Source organism: Myzus persicae, unplaced genomic scaffold (assembly GCF_001856785.1).
Source record: "Myzus persicae strain clone G006 unplaced genomic scaffold, MPER_G0061.0, whole genome shotgun sequence".
Taxonomy (NCBI): Eukaryota; Metazoa; Arthropoda; class Insecta; order Hemiptera; family Aphididae; genus Myzus; species Myzus persicae.
In genome coordinates, this window is record NW_019101980.1 from 188,789 (window position 1) to 207,789 (window position 19,001).

Sequence of the window (19,001 nt, forward strand, 5' to 3'; positions counted from 1 at the left end):
GTACCTACCGATATTGTACCTGTAATAATAATATTTATCGTTGCAGTTGTGTCGAACAGTTGTGACACTCTTTGTAATACTATTTGTTTAGTATTTTTATATTAAAACAAACAAATATTACACAACTTGATTTTCATCAGTACTTAACGGCTAACTGACTTTTTTCCAATTGAGTGACTTAAAAATTGAAATCATCCGACAAACGTTTTAGAGTATATTGAACCACTTGCTTTATCATATATACTAGCAACAGCCACGAAGTTTGTAATTTTAGATATTATAATTCTGATAATTGAATAATAGACACTTATTTTAATTTTAATGAAGTATACATTTTAAACATTGATAAGAATAAATGTGAATTTTATAATTGCGCCAATTTTCATTACGATTGTCAGCTGCTCGATTACTGCAATTGGTTACTGTTTATAAGTTTATAACTGCTGCCACGGGTCCTCCTCAAATCTCAATATTATTTAATTCATGCGACATGCACAGACGACGTATCCATAGACCGTGAATCCGTGGAGGTACTCAGGTACGTGTAATGAGTATCATAATATATTATAACACTGAAAAAAAAAATTATGAAAGTATTAAGAGCTTATAATATTTACTATGGCATATCAGAAAAAATTATAATTTTGACATATAAATTGTGAAAAGTAAAATAGTAAAATTACCAGTTAATATAAAAAATATTATTATTTTCATCATTTAGATTTACAATGGTCAACGACGTGTATTTATTTGTGTGCGGCTGAACACGAAAAAAACTTTTTCTATAAAATTCGATAAACATCTGTCCAAATTCTCGAAAATTTAATACAAAGGTTCCTCGTAAATAGTTCATAATGCATTTTTAAAAAATTTAAAAAATATATTAGAATTTTAATATAGGTAGACATTTGAATTTCAAATGTTTACTCGCGGAATTAGATATTTAAAGGTTTAAATGAAGAATATAATTACAATTTTGGTTATTTTGTTGTAATTCAAAAATTTCACCCGTGGAGAAACTTGCAGACATTTTTAACGTATGTTATTAGACAAATTAACAACATTTTCAAATGCGATGTTTTTAAAATAAATTATTCAACTTTCCGTATTACTAATATAGTAAAATCAATATATTTAATTATTAGCATAAATATATCATAAAATATACTAGTCATTTAGGCTGACAGGCCGCCTTTGCTCAGAATCGTTTTTAATATTATGCAAATATTTGTAATGATAAATTATTGAACTCAAATTTAATATACACATTACTGCAGCTACTTACTCAATTATACGAGGCAGGTACACATTACGCCAAATGTACGCTACCTACAGCAGAGCGAAGTTTCCCCCGCTTTTTATGAATTTGATGTAATAGGTATGATTTCAACATTTTCATTATAGTCTATAGATATTAGTTTATTTACTAAGTGTCGAAAACATAAGATATTCCATCGTACATAAAATACTTCCCGCAGGCTGTGGCATCTTTCAATGTTTAAAACTGTCAACAGATTTGTCGTATATACCAGTGGCCAGTGCATAACCCTACTTATAGATTCTGTTAAGACTTAAATAATTTATCAGCTCTTAACAAAACATACCTATCTGTCTGCAGGCGCGGATCCAAGGGGGGGCCAAGGGGCCATGCCCCCCCCCCCCCGTAGACTCACGCTTAAATGGACTTGCATTACTTGCATTTTTATCAGACTTATAGGCTGAAATTTTATTTAAGATGCCCCCCCCCCCGTAAATACGTTCTAGATCCGCGCCTGTCTGTCTGTACATTTATTATGCTATTATACCATTTATGCTGTCATTTCTGTGTTACCTATATAAGTACGCAGCGATTAGCGAAGTATATTATGTACATTGGTAGTTTTTGTTGCAATTTATTTTAAATGGTACTATGGTAATATAATAGCATTACCCGTAGCACCGATATAATAAATTTGTGATAGATTTGAAACCGTTGATGCTGTATTCGTATTGAGTAAATTTCTGAAGCTTTTATTGGACGGATTCAATGCTGACCGATACACAGCTAGCGACCGAGACTTGTATCTTCGCATAATAAATGTATAGCCAATATGGCCTATGGATGTATTATATGTGCACAACTTAAATAGTTTTACCGTTAAAATTAGACATAAAGCGTTCCACGGGACGAATGCCAAAATCCCCGAAAAGTGCTTCCATATAGCGTATAGACTATTGATAAGTAGATAATAATATGCACTAAGTCTAAAAGTTAAACCCGATATTAATTAACAGAACTAACGAATTAGCATAACATCTTCGATTGTTAAATACCTACAGAGATATCATTTAAATGGAGATGTTATAAGAATGGAGGTTTCTAGTTTTTATTTTAGGGCAAAAACATCATGACATCTCCAATTTTTTATTTTTTGGTTTTGAGATCATATAAAGTTTTAATTCAACAATATCTTCACTGGTTACTATTTATCTGAATTAAAGTTGGATCCAAATGTATTTTTTGATAATTTTTAAAACATTGTTAACTGTCTTCTGAAAAATTGTATTTATTGGAGGTGCATTAGTGTTGTTACTCTCAGTCCTCAGGTATTCAGTTGTACTGGCATGGTATTATATATTTCTTCGAGTTCTTGGTTGCTATATAAATACAAATTGTATTAATCTTTCAAAGGTTACCTATTTTTCAACAATGTAGACAATCTAATATTCATTTTATTTCATAGAAAGCATATTATTAAATTAGTTTTGAATAATCCATCTATTGTGTTTTTTTCCGTTGTTATTTAATTTAAATATTAACAGCAATCCTATATTTTATAACCGTGATTATATAACCATTGGATGGGGATCAAAATATTATGTTCGATGACGGGTGATTGGGGAAAAGTTGTCAATGCGGGATAATATAGTAATTGATAATAATTAGTCGAGGCTTGAACACTATGTCATGAGTGCTCGTTTAAAAAGAAGTTGAACTCAGGCACGGATCTATTGACTATATGGTGATTAATTCAGTGTTAATAGTGTTTATAATTAATTGTAATGTCAAGTAGTAGGCACTAATATATCTTTGAGAGGGGGGCTAGCCACCCATGGTTCCATGATTGGCTCTACTAAATGAGTGTAGTAACAAAATTTTTCTAAAATTTAAAACGTATATTATTAACAGATAATAACAAATTTGACTAAAATTTTAACCATGTTTTTATTCTTTTGATATGTGATTAATATATTAAGAGCTATTGATCTTCGATTGACTTCGAACAATAATATCACGAATTTCATGGAATTGTTTTTCCGGTAAAAACACTGATAAAATCGACCAAAAGTGAAGCCTCGTAACATTTACGACTGCCATAGCCTCAAATACGGGGGGAGCTTTAAGGACTTCACCTCCCAAACATTTTCCAAATTTGTACGTCAACAACATTTGAGCACCCATGCAGTATATAATAAACCTGTGCACGTATATGATGACGATTGCAGTACGTTTTCTGGTGTTCTGCATTATAATATTATTATTTACACTATAACATCTGGCCATTAGACATACCTACCTGTGGGCTGCGTCGTCTGACACTGAGTGATTATTTTCGTACCGTCCGAGACAAGTTTAAATTTAAAACCCGCTCTGGTCGCGCGACCACGACGCGTAGGCGTGTCTCTCTGCTCGTTTTACTGGAACGACAGATCTCGTATTGTGTCTGTGACGTGTGATGTGTTGGTACTTTGTAATAATAATATAATTATTTAGGTCGGACTGGTCGGAGCCCGGTCGTTTGTGTATTGTTTGTGTTCAACACGACCGTTCAAAAAACAGTACATGCCTATTGACTATACTGATATTAATATAATATTATGTTCCTTTTTTCCTCAACTGTTATTTTTTTTTTTGAAAACAAAAACAATAATTACGATGGTTTTCATATTCTTGTATTTGTGATGGACTGCGTTCGCTTTCGCTTTCTAAAAAACTATATAATATTTATGATTCGGTTACTTATTTGACTTTGCCAATGAATTATTATTCACCTTCCCAATAGTTCATATAATTGAGTACACACACACGACGATAATTAATGTTAATATATTATTATGTTGGTGAACGGATGGAAAGATATTTTTTCCACTTCGATTAATGTACATTTTTACACGACGTGGAAATTTAGTGAAACCACTACCTAAATAGAGTATTATTTTTATTTACAATTTTTAACTTTTTGTGATAAACTAGCCTAAGGTTGAATTTCGTAAAATTATTACGTATCGTTTATTAGCAGACTGCAGGTAGATTTAATTATTTAATGTTATTATTATTTCACAGACGAATTTGAAATTACGTTTATAATCTCATTAAAGGTTTCAACTCTTTGTCTACGGCAATAAAATATAATTTTATACCGTCTGTACCTGACTGTCAAGTTAATATCGAGTCTAGAAATTATTGTGCTGTTATATTTACTTCAGAAAAAAATAACAAAGTTCTTATATAATTTATAAGGTATGACCCCAAAGGTTATCAGCATCTAGCAGCTGTGTCCTATGATTAACAATTTTTTTTTAAATCTTTCAAATCGTTAGTCGACATTTTTGTTATTATTGTGTTTCGACTGCAGTGAACGATGTTCGGTCGGGCGCACTCGTGATAAATTAGCTCAGCTTAAAACATTAGTTTTTAGAATGTTACGGTCCATCTCCGCTTTCGAATTTAGATCGACCAAATAAACCTAGTTCCAAGTTTCGACACGTTCGTGGGGCGGTAGTCAACATTGTACGCACAATGTGAGCTGTGCTTTAATGTTAAACGAATGTTTAAGCTGTTTATAAAGCCGTCGGACCAGAGAAATACTCAAGACTAAACTGACAAATCTGAAAAAAAATCTTCAAAATATATAATTAAAAAATAGAACACGAGTCGTTAAAATGTATATTATATATGTGCCACATTTGTATTGGCAATAATATCTTATATGTATAAAAAAAAGTATAATCTTATTATGCTCAGAACGTTATAAGGACGTTGCCCTCAGTCGAAAAACACGTTTAAAAAGATACGTTTAATAAGAAATACGAATTAAATTAGCTTTGTGCAATTGAAAAACTCCGGTTGAATTCATTAGGTAAATTAAACGATGATGGAATGATATTAATAGGAGTATTATTAATAATAATAACAAACTAATTGTCCCAGATCTACCAAGCCTTGTCTCTATTTATCCGATGGTCAATAATTAAAAAAAAAAAATTATTCGACGCACGCCGCGAGTATTTAAATTTTTACGATTACTCGTGTACCGGTATAACCACGACTTTGAAACAATTCACGCGATCTTGAAGTAATCAATAGCGTCTCTTAAGGTTTACACATTTGGCATCATTGTTTTCTATTATTTATAGAATTGAGTATTATCAGACAGAATATAATTTTTTAAACGTTGTTCGTACTCCTATTGGTTTTCAACGAATCACGGAAAAAAAACCAAAAAATAAAAACCAAAAAATAAAAAGCCAAAGGAAAAAAAGACCACGGAAAAAAAATAAAAGAAAAAAAAACCATGAAAATAAAAACCAAATATTTATATTTTACTAGGTATATTATGTCATATTTCATTAGACATAAGTTTTAATTTTCTAATTAAAAATGTTGATCAATAATCCAATTGCCCATGTATTCTATCAGTTGAATACTATTGTCAGTGGCGTATATCCTGGGTATATATTTTATTAGGTACTATTATAAATTATAAGTTATAAATTATTTCTATATACGCCACTGACTATCGTTACCTAATTTGTGCATTTTGAATGATTAAAAATAATATATATAGGTATTTCTACAACAAATATGGTGCGAGAAAAGTTGTCCCGTGCAAAACAGTTTTTGCTATGTTGTACATTTGTAAGACGGAGACAACACATGCGGGAGTGACATCCTCTTAACTATGTTATACTATGTTTTGGGAGTAGTATTTCCGGGTTGGAAAAATTTAGTCAATTTATATCTTATATCATTGTACCTACATAATATGGCTATAATATGTGTATAAGCATATAGCCATGAGGCTATTGAGGCATAGAACTACCATTAAGATAAAAAAGGTACCTACATCACATTACATTATTGTATATAATATCTTATGGATACCAAATCGGAACTACGAGTTGTTTGAGTTATTTAGACTGCTAAGAAAATACAGGCACACGTGCATCATTTTATTGCAGGTATTACCTAGTGGCTAATTATTATAAATATTATTTAGTTGTTACACAGTGTAGCATAACATTGGCAATCGAACTGAATTATCGTGTTTAAAGGGGGTTTTCAAGTTTTCAAGTTTTTCAAGTTTTTCTTTTGTTTAATTATGGAAATAATTACGTCAAATTAAGGTAATGACAAAATAACATTCAAAGGCCATATTATGTTCGTTATCAAACACGAGGGAAAAAATATTTTAAAAAAATGCGAAAAACAAAATTTATTCCCTGATCCTGTGGTAGTACATGTTGATTTTGAACGTGCAATTATCACAGCTATCACAGAATATGTTCTCGGACAACATATACATATTCAGGGTTGTTTTTACCATACAGACACAATACAGAGAAAATCAAAACTTAATCGAATTTTGTGGAAAAATTGATGGTTTGGCATTTTTACCAGTTGAAGATGTTAAATATGGTATGGCATATTTAAAAAACATTGTTCCTGAGGAGGCTGAAACGTTATTAAATTATTTCGATACAACATACGATAATGGAAAATACAGGCAAATTAGAAATTAAAATAACAGAATAGTATTAAGAAGAAATTGTCCACCTATTTTTCCACCAAATTTATGGAACGTTCACGACTTAACTTTAAATGATGAATAAAGTACAAACAATTTGACGGAATGATGGAATAAAAGGTTTAGTAAATTAGTAGGACAAACACATCCAATAATTTGGACTATTATAGCTAAAATAAGGTTAGAAGTGGCAGCTGATGAAACAAAACTAACCCAAATTCAACTAGGAGTATCACAACAGAAAAGAAAAAAAACTGTGTACAAAAAAAATACGAATCCAATTAAAAAAAATTATGTGAAGATCAATTATGATAATGGTATACGCGATATTGAAAACTTTTTAACTGCCATCTCTTATACAATAAGATATCGATAACGATTTTTTTATTATTATTTTTACTTTATTTGACTGGATTGAAAATTTAAAATAATGCCCCGGTAAAAGGTGCTTACAAGCCACCTCTGATACCTGGGCAGTTGGATTATTGATCGAAATTTTTAATTAGAAAATTAAAACTTATTTCTAATGAAATATGACATAATATAGCAAAATATAAAAATTTGGTTTTTATTTTCATGGTTTTTTTTTCTTTTGGTTTTTTTCCGTGGTCTTTTTTTCCTTTGGTTTTATTTTTTGGTTTTTTTTCCGTCTACCGTTATCAACACTCGTGGTTGGCGTTATTGTTTTTTAAATTTTAGTTTTTATTGACAAAATATGTACCTCATTGGATATTTCTATACATTTTTTTTTTTTAAATATTACTAATGAGTATCTTGCACTATTGTATTGTTATGTTTGACAATACTTAGAAATCGCAATCTAAATTATTTATGGTTAAAAATAAAAATTACAATCATTGGCCAAATCATAAGCCATAACTTATTATTTTTCACTACGATACGTCGTTGTCGATACGTAGGTTGTAGGTGCATGATTAATGACGTTGGTCCCGACAGGTCGGTGATTTAAAAATATTATTCAAAAACTGACTGTCTGGACTGAAAACGACGACGACAACGAAAAGGCGATTCGGAAAATCGTGTGTGCTGTGTTCTACGAATCTTGACGATAACTATAGAATATTGTGCTCTATGCAGTTAGTACAACACTAATCTGTACGGTTGGCCATCATATTCTCGGGACTGGGTAGCACACGATATTATATTATTATTATTATTATTATTATTATTATTATTATTATTATTATTATTATTATTATTATTATTATTATTATTATTATAGTGCAGGACAATACGGCGCGTTTCTTCTATTTAATAATAATAATACGCTATAACGAAGTGTGTTTTATTTTTTACTCTCTCTCTTTTATAATATTATTTCTATGATGAATACATCTCACGATTGTGAGCACTGTAACCCACCTCCACCACCGCCTCGTCCATCGCCTAGGCACACAATATCGTACCCCTATAATACGCATTCCAAACGTCGCCGCCGACGACGTCTGGTGTTCGGTTTTTTTTTCCAAACAGAGGTAACCAGCTATAAGACGTTATACAACAGACGTCTGGAATTCTATTTCCACGACGACGCACAGTGCAAATTATTGTATGGTTGTCATTATTAATATACGTCTGGTGCAAGGCGGGCAAAACCGCGCGTAAAATGTCCGCCGCCGCTGTGCCAGTGATAATATACTCAAAAGTAGATTTCGAGGAACAACGAGTTTTATTATAGAATTCGACGTAAACTCGGAATATTATTTTAAATTCTCAAAAATAATAATAATAATATAGATACACCGTTAGAGACGGATTTAAAAGAAGGTATCCCGAGTGGTCCGAACATAAGATCATGGATTAAATAAAATAAAATAATTTAATTGTTGATCTATGATCAAATCTTAGAAGAACAAAGTAATAAGCTTTATCCATTCAGTGATAATAATATCATAGAAAACATCCATTTAGGTCTTAAATGTCAGGCCCACTCACGGATATATATTATAACTAGGGCTCGGAAGTTGTAGGAATTGCATATTGTTCTGTATGATCTCAATTTATAGCAGACCTAGCTAGAAATTTGAAATATACAATTGCAAGTTAAAAAATTGAAAATTGAAAATGCATATTTTGCATATTTTACCAATTTTAGCTAAAAAGTGCATATTTCATTGATTTTATACACATATTATGCATATTTCATATTTCTCTAAAAAAAATTGATTTTTTTCTTTCTTAACCTGTATATTTCAACTAATATTGAATATAAAACTCAAAATGACCAACGAACGTATATATTGTCATCGCCATGGTCAATTTTATAAATATGCCCCGATGACTTCAAGTTTCAACTAACGTTGAAAGATCGTTTTCTCGATATAAAAATCTTCTATCGAATAATCGTCGTTCATTTGAAAAAGAAAATCTTAAGAAAATATTGGTGGTTCAATGCAATAACTTAACAGGTATTAGAAAACATGTATTTTTTTCGTAATTTAAAAAATACTGAAAAAATATTACTAATTTTATTTTCAGCTCAATATAAGATGTCAAAATGCCAACCAGTTATACTTTTTTTTTAGTTATAAATAATTTTTGTGTATATGATTAATTTGCAAACAACATCTGATGTATTTAATTTTTGGAATTCGGAATAATATTTTTGAATATTTAACATTTTTAATGCATATTTTGCAATTTGTTCGAGCATATTTTACCTTTTTTAGCTCATACAACTTCCAACCCCTGATTATAACTATATAGCCGCCTCAGCCGACTCCGTTAACAACAACATTATCGAATTATGATGCCCAACGCCGTAATATTAAGATAGGCTATCTAGTTATTATACATACGTATATATATGAGGATTGTGGGCCCACCACAGGCTGTTGAACGGAAAGCAAGTCCTGTCCAGCTTTCTATAAGAGCCCCGAATTCGGTCTCTGAATAATATGCATCCGATTCGGGAAGCACGGGGCAAGTTTAATAGAAAAGCAAGTGCTCGAAAGGGGTGGGGGGCATGAATATATCTTTATAATACGCGATGTTCCGAGTTCGTCGTCGTGACCGAGAAACGGAAAAGTCGAGTTTTGACGGCAAAAGACGATACAATGTAATAATAATTTAACGTATCGACGTAATAACGATAACGATGATCAAAACAACGATATACGAGCACGTCTTTCCCGCGTAAACCCACCCTAGACGGGTAGGTTTTCGGGACACGATATTTTCGCAGACGTCGACAACGACATGGTTCATTTCCATGATAATATCACGGGGCTGCGTTTTAACCCACTAATGCGTTCCAGATTCACGACTGTACGTGTGACGGTCCAATGAATGGAAACTATTCCGTTTCCCGCCACCCCACGATCGTACAACAACAATAATAATAATAATAATAATAATAATAATAATAATAATAATAATAATAATAATAATAATAATAATAATAATAATAATAATAATATCGATCACGGTCGCCGCCGCGCCGGTGCGCGATAGTGGGGCGCATGCTCGACACGAGACCGGGACGAGTGCCGCCGCCGTCGCAGGCTACCATACGCGTTCAGTAGTTGCGGTCCGCCGGCGAACAGTTATTGACATTTCGGTCATCCGTCGCGCGCGCACGTCCGACGTCGGTCTTGCCCTCATCGTTTGTCGTCGTCGCCGTCCGTCCAATCGTTTTGCCGCCAAAATTTCCAAAGGTGAGACACCGCAACACTTCGGTGATGCACGCTTTTTAGTATTGTCGTCGTACGATATCGTAATAGTATTATCATTGCACGCATTACACGATGTTGTTGTCGTGGTCGTAGTTCACGTGTCTTTTTTCGTACTACTATTTCGACCACCGGCACGAGTCCTTTTTAATCGACCACCGCGTCCTGCGTTTTGTTTTTCAGGTACACCCACAGGAACCATCGCGATTTCGACATGTCTGAATCGCTGTCGCTGACTGGCATCGGACCCCCGTCCGACACGTGAGTACAACGACAATAATATTAATATTGCACACCTCCCCGTAATAACGGTATCTGTTTAAGGTTACGATGTTGGGTATTTTCGATTTTCTACAAACCCGGCGTGTTAACGCGGTTTTTTTTTTTTGGCCGTTAACCGAACCGGCCGCCGAGGGTGTGGCTAAAGAGGGTTAGATATTGTATATTATAATGTGTTGTCGTCTACAACTGCGCTCTCGGGTGCACACCGTGTGACTATTATTTCTTGGTCTTGCGAGTTGGCTACCGAATTTGGAATGTTTTGCAGGACACTCGCCTCGAGTATTGTCAAAGCAAATCGAAATCGTCGTCGTGTTCGTTCGGAATTCACTCGTTTTCAGAGGTATTTCTTCGCCTCCGCGCTGCGGGGTGCACACAAATCGATATAAAACGAAGAAAATGTTGTTTACGTTCTTACCACGCACGTATTGTGTGTGTGTGTGTGTGTTTCAAAAATGTGGGCGCACCAAAACAAAAACACGGCCTACGGATCACTTGTGCCTACCTGGAAAACCAGTTTTGGGTAAAATTCCACCGGTAGTAGTCCGGCGACGGGGGCGGGTGGGCAGCTGGTAGCAGCCGCCACGGTTCGGGTGTATCGAACAGTTTTTGAAGACGCGCTTGTATAGGCTCTAATCCACTCGTGCACGAGAAAATTCGAATGGAACATTACAGACAACCGCCGTACGGCCGTACCAACTATACCGGTACGATGTATTTTTTTTTACTCGACGGCACTGGGAAAGGATCTGCCCGACCTTAGGATTGAACGATATTAATAATAATATTATGTTGTCGGTCGAAAAGTGACGGAAAACTTAAAAAAATTCTCGATAAATTTTTGCGCACTTACCATATTATTAAAACCGAATGGGTGAAATCGAAGTCAACGATCGTTTGGTGTGCACCTGGGCACTGTGCTATTCGGCAGTTGCATTATACTTGCTAATGGGTTTTAGCTAATAATATATTATTATGCATTTATACGACGAGAATGAGAACAATAATAATTCAATGCACGGACGTCGTGACGTCTGTATGACTGTATATATTACATTTTAATTTTATCATTTCGTGTGTGCGCTACAGAAACAAAATGCTGACGATGAATATTCGAATGACGAATATTGTGCTTAGCGGTCAAATCGCAAAATTTTCACCGAAATAATATTCGTTTTTATTTTCAGTCGAGTATTATATGTTGAACGCATTAATATTTCGGTGCGGTGTCGGCCCGATTTTGGAGCAGATTATTGTTAAACCACGTGGCTAGGTGAAAAATAGTTGTTTTTGTATTATTATTGTGAACGTTTGCGTAAATACGATTAACGTACACATTAGTTGTTACTAATCTGTTCTTGTTCGCTCTTCAAAATCTATATTAATATTGTTTGTTGTGATTAAAGAGAATAGTGTTGATAATTATAATTATATTTCCTATTTTTATAATATCATTAAACTTTGTACCAGGTAGTGATCATACATAAACTATTCGAATCGCCGCGTTAATTGGGTACGTTCGTACGAGATCTCAATGCCTATCGATTACTGTGTTATTCGTAATTGGTTAGCTTATTTTGGCGTCGACCCTTTGCAACTATAGTGTCGGTGTATTTCCTATAAAATAGTTGCGAAACGTCCAAGCCAGTAACCGGATACCGTACCCTGGGGTTTTGTCGGATGGCAGTGTAATAGTTTTTGCCGTTTGTTCGAAACACAATATTATTTAGCCGTCGACGCAATATAATAATTATTAATTAATAATAACTGACATGATACCGTATTGCCGTGACGTCGTGTACTACGGTTTCACGATATTGAGTTCTCTACTCGATTTTGCAATCAAGCAGTTTATCTTCACCGACTGTTTCTTACGTTTTAGGTGTGGCGGTTTTTTTCATTTCCAACGTCTGCCAACGAAACAGTTTCGGTCCAGACGAATTTGTTTGGTTAGGGCCCACGCTATCCGTTAACCGTGTTTGCTTTTTGTAAAACGATGTCTGTTGCGGTTAGTCGGACGGATAATCCGTTTTTTTTAATGTACGTCTAGACGAGATGGTAGCGCTGAGCTAGATGTGTTAAAAACTGATAATCTGCACACAAAAACAATGAGTTTCGATGAAAAAACCGGTAATCGTGTTTCGTACGCGACATGTGTGGTTCTGGTCGATGAAACGTTGCTCACCGGCTCGCGTAAATTGTATTTTCATATTGTCTGAAAGTCGTTCTTCGGAGGGAGCAAAAATCGAAATTTTCGGAAAACTTAAACCAACGCGGTAAATTGCAATTTTCTGCGACGTATTACTATTGTGAAGTTCACACCAAACCAAAACCTTTGAGATAAAATTCAAGAAGCGACAATACCAATATACCATGTTGCTCAGTTTCTTGCAACATCGTTATTCGTCTGCACTTTATAATTATTGCAACACGTGGTCTTGTTATTTTACATTTGATACTTTTACCCCTTAAAAATCCAAACTCGAAACAAGCGAAGATAAAACACATATTTTTATTGTTTCTCGCGAGTTGCAACAAGGAACGTTCAAAATCAGTTTGCAATTTTTTCGTCAGAAGAATGCGTTGCAAAATTAAAATGTGCTACCTGCCACCTCGGTGTGGACGCGTTTCGTGATTTATCTATCCAAAAGCGGTTTATACTTTCATCGGGAAACTAAGTATGTTAGAACGCATACTTTTCACGGGGCGCTTGCTTATAATTTATTTTATCTTTTTACTTTTTAATAAAGATATTAATATTACGTATTGCTTCATTCATTTCCGCACACCATAGGATGGACCATGGGGCGCTCATGCTACCATGCTTTATACTAGTATATCGCAGAAATTCTCATCTTCAATGGAATCATGACACTGGCGTTCGAAAGTCTTATCTCCATATCGTTCACGATTTTCTCACGATTTTGTTTTCGTTTTCATTATTTCAATCGATTGTAGCTATTTTCGTTGTCGTGTACTTTTAGAATAAAAAATATGGATACGGGTCATTGAATTTAGGTTCGGATTGTTACCATCAGACATAGAATGGTTGAGTACATAGACATATAATATGTCAATGATTGCTTAACGGGACATCACAGATATTAATTTTGATATGAATATATCAATTTATTATTATACTTGATTGTTATACCCTTTACGCTGATATTTTTATTTTATTAATCAAATTAGACACATATTAAAACCATCAGTTATTAAATCTCGGGTATATTATAATATAGTTATTAGCTTATAATTGCGCATTGTTATATAACAGCGGAGATATCCGAAAATTCAGATTTTATTTAATACATTTCCATATTAAATATTTACAGTTATTTTTACTTTTTGTGTATAAATATTAAATACGTATAACAAGACGCAAATTTGTTTATACATAAAATTATACAGCTCCATCGTTGTATTTGTTATGCCATAACAAATAGATTTATAGGTAATAGGTACATAATGATGGGTACGTAGCGGTATTAAATTAATAAACGGGTAAACGTGGTTTGCGTAAAAAAATAAACAATTTATTAGAAAAGTAGCCGCACTTCAGTGATAATATTTAAGCGAATATAAGTTAAATATCGTACATTTTAATTTTAGTAATAAAAATACGGTTATAATTTAAAAATTATATCCCATTTTAGGTTACTGATATTATTTTGACTGAACTAATTTTCTTGCCCACACATTCATTTGAAAATAATGTATTCGAACTTCGATTTAATATAATATAAACAGTAGTAAAACGTCCGTCGATTTACAGTTTATTTTTACTGTAGGTAGTAGGTACAGTAATAGCCTTGTTATGTCTATGTAGACATAACTCTTTTATGTACTTCAATTTTAAAGATAGTATATTAGTACCAACGAATTAATTATTAATTAATTATCTTTTTACATTGGAATATTAGATAATGTCGAAGTTCAATTAAATGCGATTAAATGTAGACTTTTTTTTGATAACACTTGGGTACCTAAGCTTAAAATCTTTATTACAATAACTAAATAATTATTATTTATGTTTTGTCTTTACAATTAGGCAATAAGCAATTCTATAAATATTAAATTGTAATAGATGTATGTTCTTAATATTCTTGTTGATATTATTGTTAATAAACGTACTCTAATAAAGTTTATCTGCAATATCGACAAACTGTACAAGGTCTGTATACTATATTAGGTATTTAAAACTATTTCATTAAAAAATTTAATTTAATGTTTCTATAGGTAGTCTTATTTTATTTTTAATATTCGAATTTTATACGATAATCGTTAAATATATATTAAACAATGAATATATTATATTTCGAATTTAAATATTAGCTTAGAAACGTCATGTGCTTAGATGATACTTATTTTTATTTTTTACCACGCTTAAAATAATGCAGTCTGTTATGATGACAATATTAATTATTATTATCACTACATATAACTTGAAACGCCAAAATGACGTACCTATATAAATATATTGGTCATCTAATGCAGAGGTCTTATTTATCCCCTCGGCCGTTTTTGTTTTTATTAGAAGTTAACAGTTTTTATTGAACACATTTTAAGCATAGTATGTATTTTTTATTAATTTTATGTTTTCATTACAAATTAGGCCTGCGACATAAAAAAAAAAAATTATGAAATGTGGTCCTCTGCCTTATCTTTAGTATACTATACATAGTTAATTATTTTAACTTATTATGAGATTGTTTCAAAATATTTGACAGTTAATATATTACTCTAAACATTAAACTCGTCTTAACCAAAACCTATCCGATTGTTTTTCCCGTTAAACAATATTCTTCTGTTTTAAATACGTATAATATCTTTAGTCAGTTACGTATGGCAGCTAAGGAATTCTCGTTTATTGACCATAATGCGTATTATACATAATATGTTATATTCAGGATGTGTGTAGTTATCCAACTACACACGGTTGTCCAAAACTCAGACATTAATAAATTCAATAAAACATCACAGAAAGAATGTCGTCTGTGTTTAATAGTATAATTCTATAACGCAGAGCAACTGTTGTGAGTCTTATGACCATGGAATCCTGGTAACTGGTAAGTATTCGCTCGAAAGTGAAATACTATTACGAATTTATTGTTATTATGAGAAATATAGGTTAGGTTAGGTTATTAAGGTATTTTAGGCTATTATTAGAAATATTAAAGTTATATTATATTTCTGTTTACGTTAAATTTTGTAAATAAATTGTACAATTTTAGTCTTTGAGAATATTCAACTTAATAGCAGATACTTACTATAATACAATGCCAATTATATTGTAGTAAAATCTAGGAAAAACACCGTACAACAACGAAAATGTATTTATCTGTTAAAAAATTAATTATAATATTATTTGTTGTTAATTTATTATATAATTATTATTATTATTCTATATTAATTGAAAAATTAGTATTATAATCATTTACCAGAGTTTTTTTTTGTAACCCAGAAATAGGTTAATAAAAATACTATAAGTAGAAAAAGACCAAAAGAAGTTTTTAACTTCGATGGAAATAATTGTAAATTTTGCCCTACGAATTAATGAATGTAATTAAATATACTGGGCAAAAGTAACCATAAAGCTCGAGTGATGAATTGTCCAGAAATTATTTACACTGACCAAAAAAAAAAGGAAGTCGTCATTTTATGTAACTTAAATTTGTATCTTATAACCACGCTGTTCTAGTTTTATTTTATTCGAATTCGGATTATTTTACTAAAACTTACAGTAATAGTATTAATCAGTATAACATTAAACATACATACTTCAAAGCAGCGCCTTTTTATTACCAAATAGTAGATAAGTAATTTAACATATTATATAATGTGTTCTATATATTTATATTGCACTATTATTTATTATAAATTAACTAAGTAACAATTTGTATTTTATCGAAATTGTATTTTTCATATGATTGAATTTGTTCCAAAACATTTTATTCCGATTTTGAAGTCGGTCATTTCGGTAAATGTGAAGTTTAAATTCCCTTTAAAAATTATTTTTTTTCATCATTAAATATTTATTTTTTATTTATTGTTTGCCACCGAAAAAGTTGGTTGATGCGCCGAGTTATTATCTAGAAACTAAATAACTAATAACTGTTGTTTATAGTATTATTATTACGCTACACAATTATTTTGGTAAATTCGTTTTATAGTGCATTCAAATCTTTTACGGTTGGAAATAAAGATATTCTGAAGACTTACAATAATTTATAATATTATGTACTAGTTCTGTTCTATGAAATAACGACAACACATCTCTACGATTTTATGCTTGAAAACGCGGTCGACGGTGTCGATAGTCCATGGGGCCCTGGTAGCCATTTCTATGAACATGACACAACGCAACATTTCTAAAACGTTTTTTGCTCTATGTAAAATCGAATCTCTATTCGACTCCGTTCTTAGAAGTGCATTTCTTTCAAAGTGCATCGCGTTAAAATAATTGCATAGCAAGTACTTATTCGAAATAAGTTTAAACTCGTTTTTATTGAAACGTGTTCTCCGGTAGTAGTCGCATAATTTTATATTCCATATACCATGAATAAACGTGTATTGGTGGTATTGCATTGCAATATTTGTATTCGATATTTTATTAATTTATCGCTGTTTATGCACTGTAGACGAATTTAAATTACCCACACGTACATATTATTATCTGTGTTGTTTTCGGGTAATTTTTTTGATATGATTATGACGTACTCTACGTATTACCATCGTGCATAGATACTACTATCGATGGTATTAATGGTATTACACAAAAATAAACCGATACAACGTTCACTTTTAAAGCGTGTTACTGTCTTAGTTACAATACTTATTTTATAATAATAATTATAACTAAATCTTAAAAAAAAATCTTTTAGACATTATAGGGTTCAGATTATAACTATTTTTTTTCGTTTTTATATTATTAAACAAGTTAGTTCATGTAAAAGGAAAACTATCAACAATTAAATTTGTGTTGATAAAATGAACAATATCTGTTTCTAGTTAGTAAAGTTAGCTTACATTAGAATCAGTTGTAAAACATCGTAATTTATTATTAACTATTGGTATTTATAAGCAATATGAAATTATGTACTTTTATTAATTATTAATGGTCCCGAAATTGAATTTGTAGAAACTAAAATTAATAGTTAAAATACTGGGGAAGATAAGTCCACATTATTTCGCCTATATATGCACTATAGTCCATTCCACGAGAGAATAATCACTTTTCGCGCATCACGAATGATTCGATTGGCGCGTAGAGAACCACGTGATCAAACCATCACCGGGAAGTTGGTGGGAGATGCGCAGCACTGCCGAGAATTGGTCGGCGCCCGGCGGACTGATTATTCTCTCGTGGAATAGACTATAGTCACGGCAGTCCTTAAGTAATATACATTAATTAAAATTAATTTGTATTTTTTTTTGTATTTTCAGCAAGGATCAAAAATCAAAATCATACGCGGTGAACGTGCAGCAGGAAAATGCTTCTCTCAACGCTAATGGATCCCCGCCATACGATCCTCACGCGCACAGGATACTTGAACATCCCACCACGTGAGTACCATCGATTTACGAGTTGACTTACATAAAAATATCATAAATTATCACGAACCAATGAAGTGATGAAAAAACCTATAATGTTGATTACGGACAATAGATACAAATCGAATTAAGTACTTATCGAATCGCGTTGCCGTAAATTTTTCGATTTTTGTTTTGAGAAATATAATAATTATATAAGGGTCGCGATCACTTGTATCACATGTTATCACCATGTCTGTTTGTAATACAATACAACATAAATATTATGCACATGGCGGTCAAGGTATTAGGTATAAACCATTAGGCAACCGTATTAACACTGTCTCGCTATAAACGAAACATCGACATTATGTATTATTATTTATTTAAATAATTATAACGAATTAAATAGTACCGGGGAGTTGTGTATACTTCAACAAAAACCTAACCTAGTATTAGACCCATCGTTATATATTATGTGTCGAGGGGTTTCGATAATAATTATAGTATACCTATTTTGAAATCTGTTGTTTATTAACTTTTTACTCATTTGTTGTGTATTTTTAAAAATCTTAAAACATATATAAATATGCACTTGTACACTTCAAAATATGCTCTGAAAAACACATTCATGTTCGTTATTTGAACAAAAATATGTTATATTTTATGTGAAAAAATTATTATTATTGTCATCGATCGACGGCGTGCA

General features: G+C 32.1%; 1 protein-coding gene and 1 pseudogene across 4 annotated transcripts in view; both read left to right on the forward strand.

Moving 5' to 3' along the window:
* Positions 1-440: 440 nt before the first annotated feature.
* Positions 441-19,001, forward strand: part of LOC111030881 (proton-coupled amino acid transporter-like protein CG1139) — a 41,924-nt gene continuing 23,363 nt past the window's right edge. For 2 of the 4 annotated variants that reach the window (XM_022310590.1, XM_022310587.1), the window contains exons 1-3: positions 10,312-10,465; positions 10,664-10,741; positions 18,206-18,325. In XM_022310590.1, the coding sequence (XP_022166282.1) occupies positions 10,695-10,741; positions 18,206-18,325 (167 nt within the window). In that variant the 5' untranslated portion in view covers positions 10,312-10,465; positions 10,664-10,694. Of the gene's footprint in view, positions 539-10,310; positions 10,466-10,663; positions 10,742-18,205; positions 18,326-19,001 lie in introns of those variants that run through there. The other 2 variants (XM_022310588.1, XM_022310589.1) reach the window with 2 other exon arrangements.
* LOC111030883 lies at positions 6,382-7,105 on the forward strand (annotated as a pseudogene).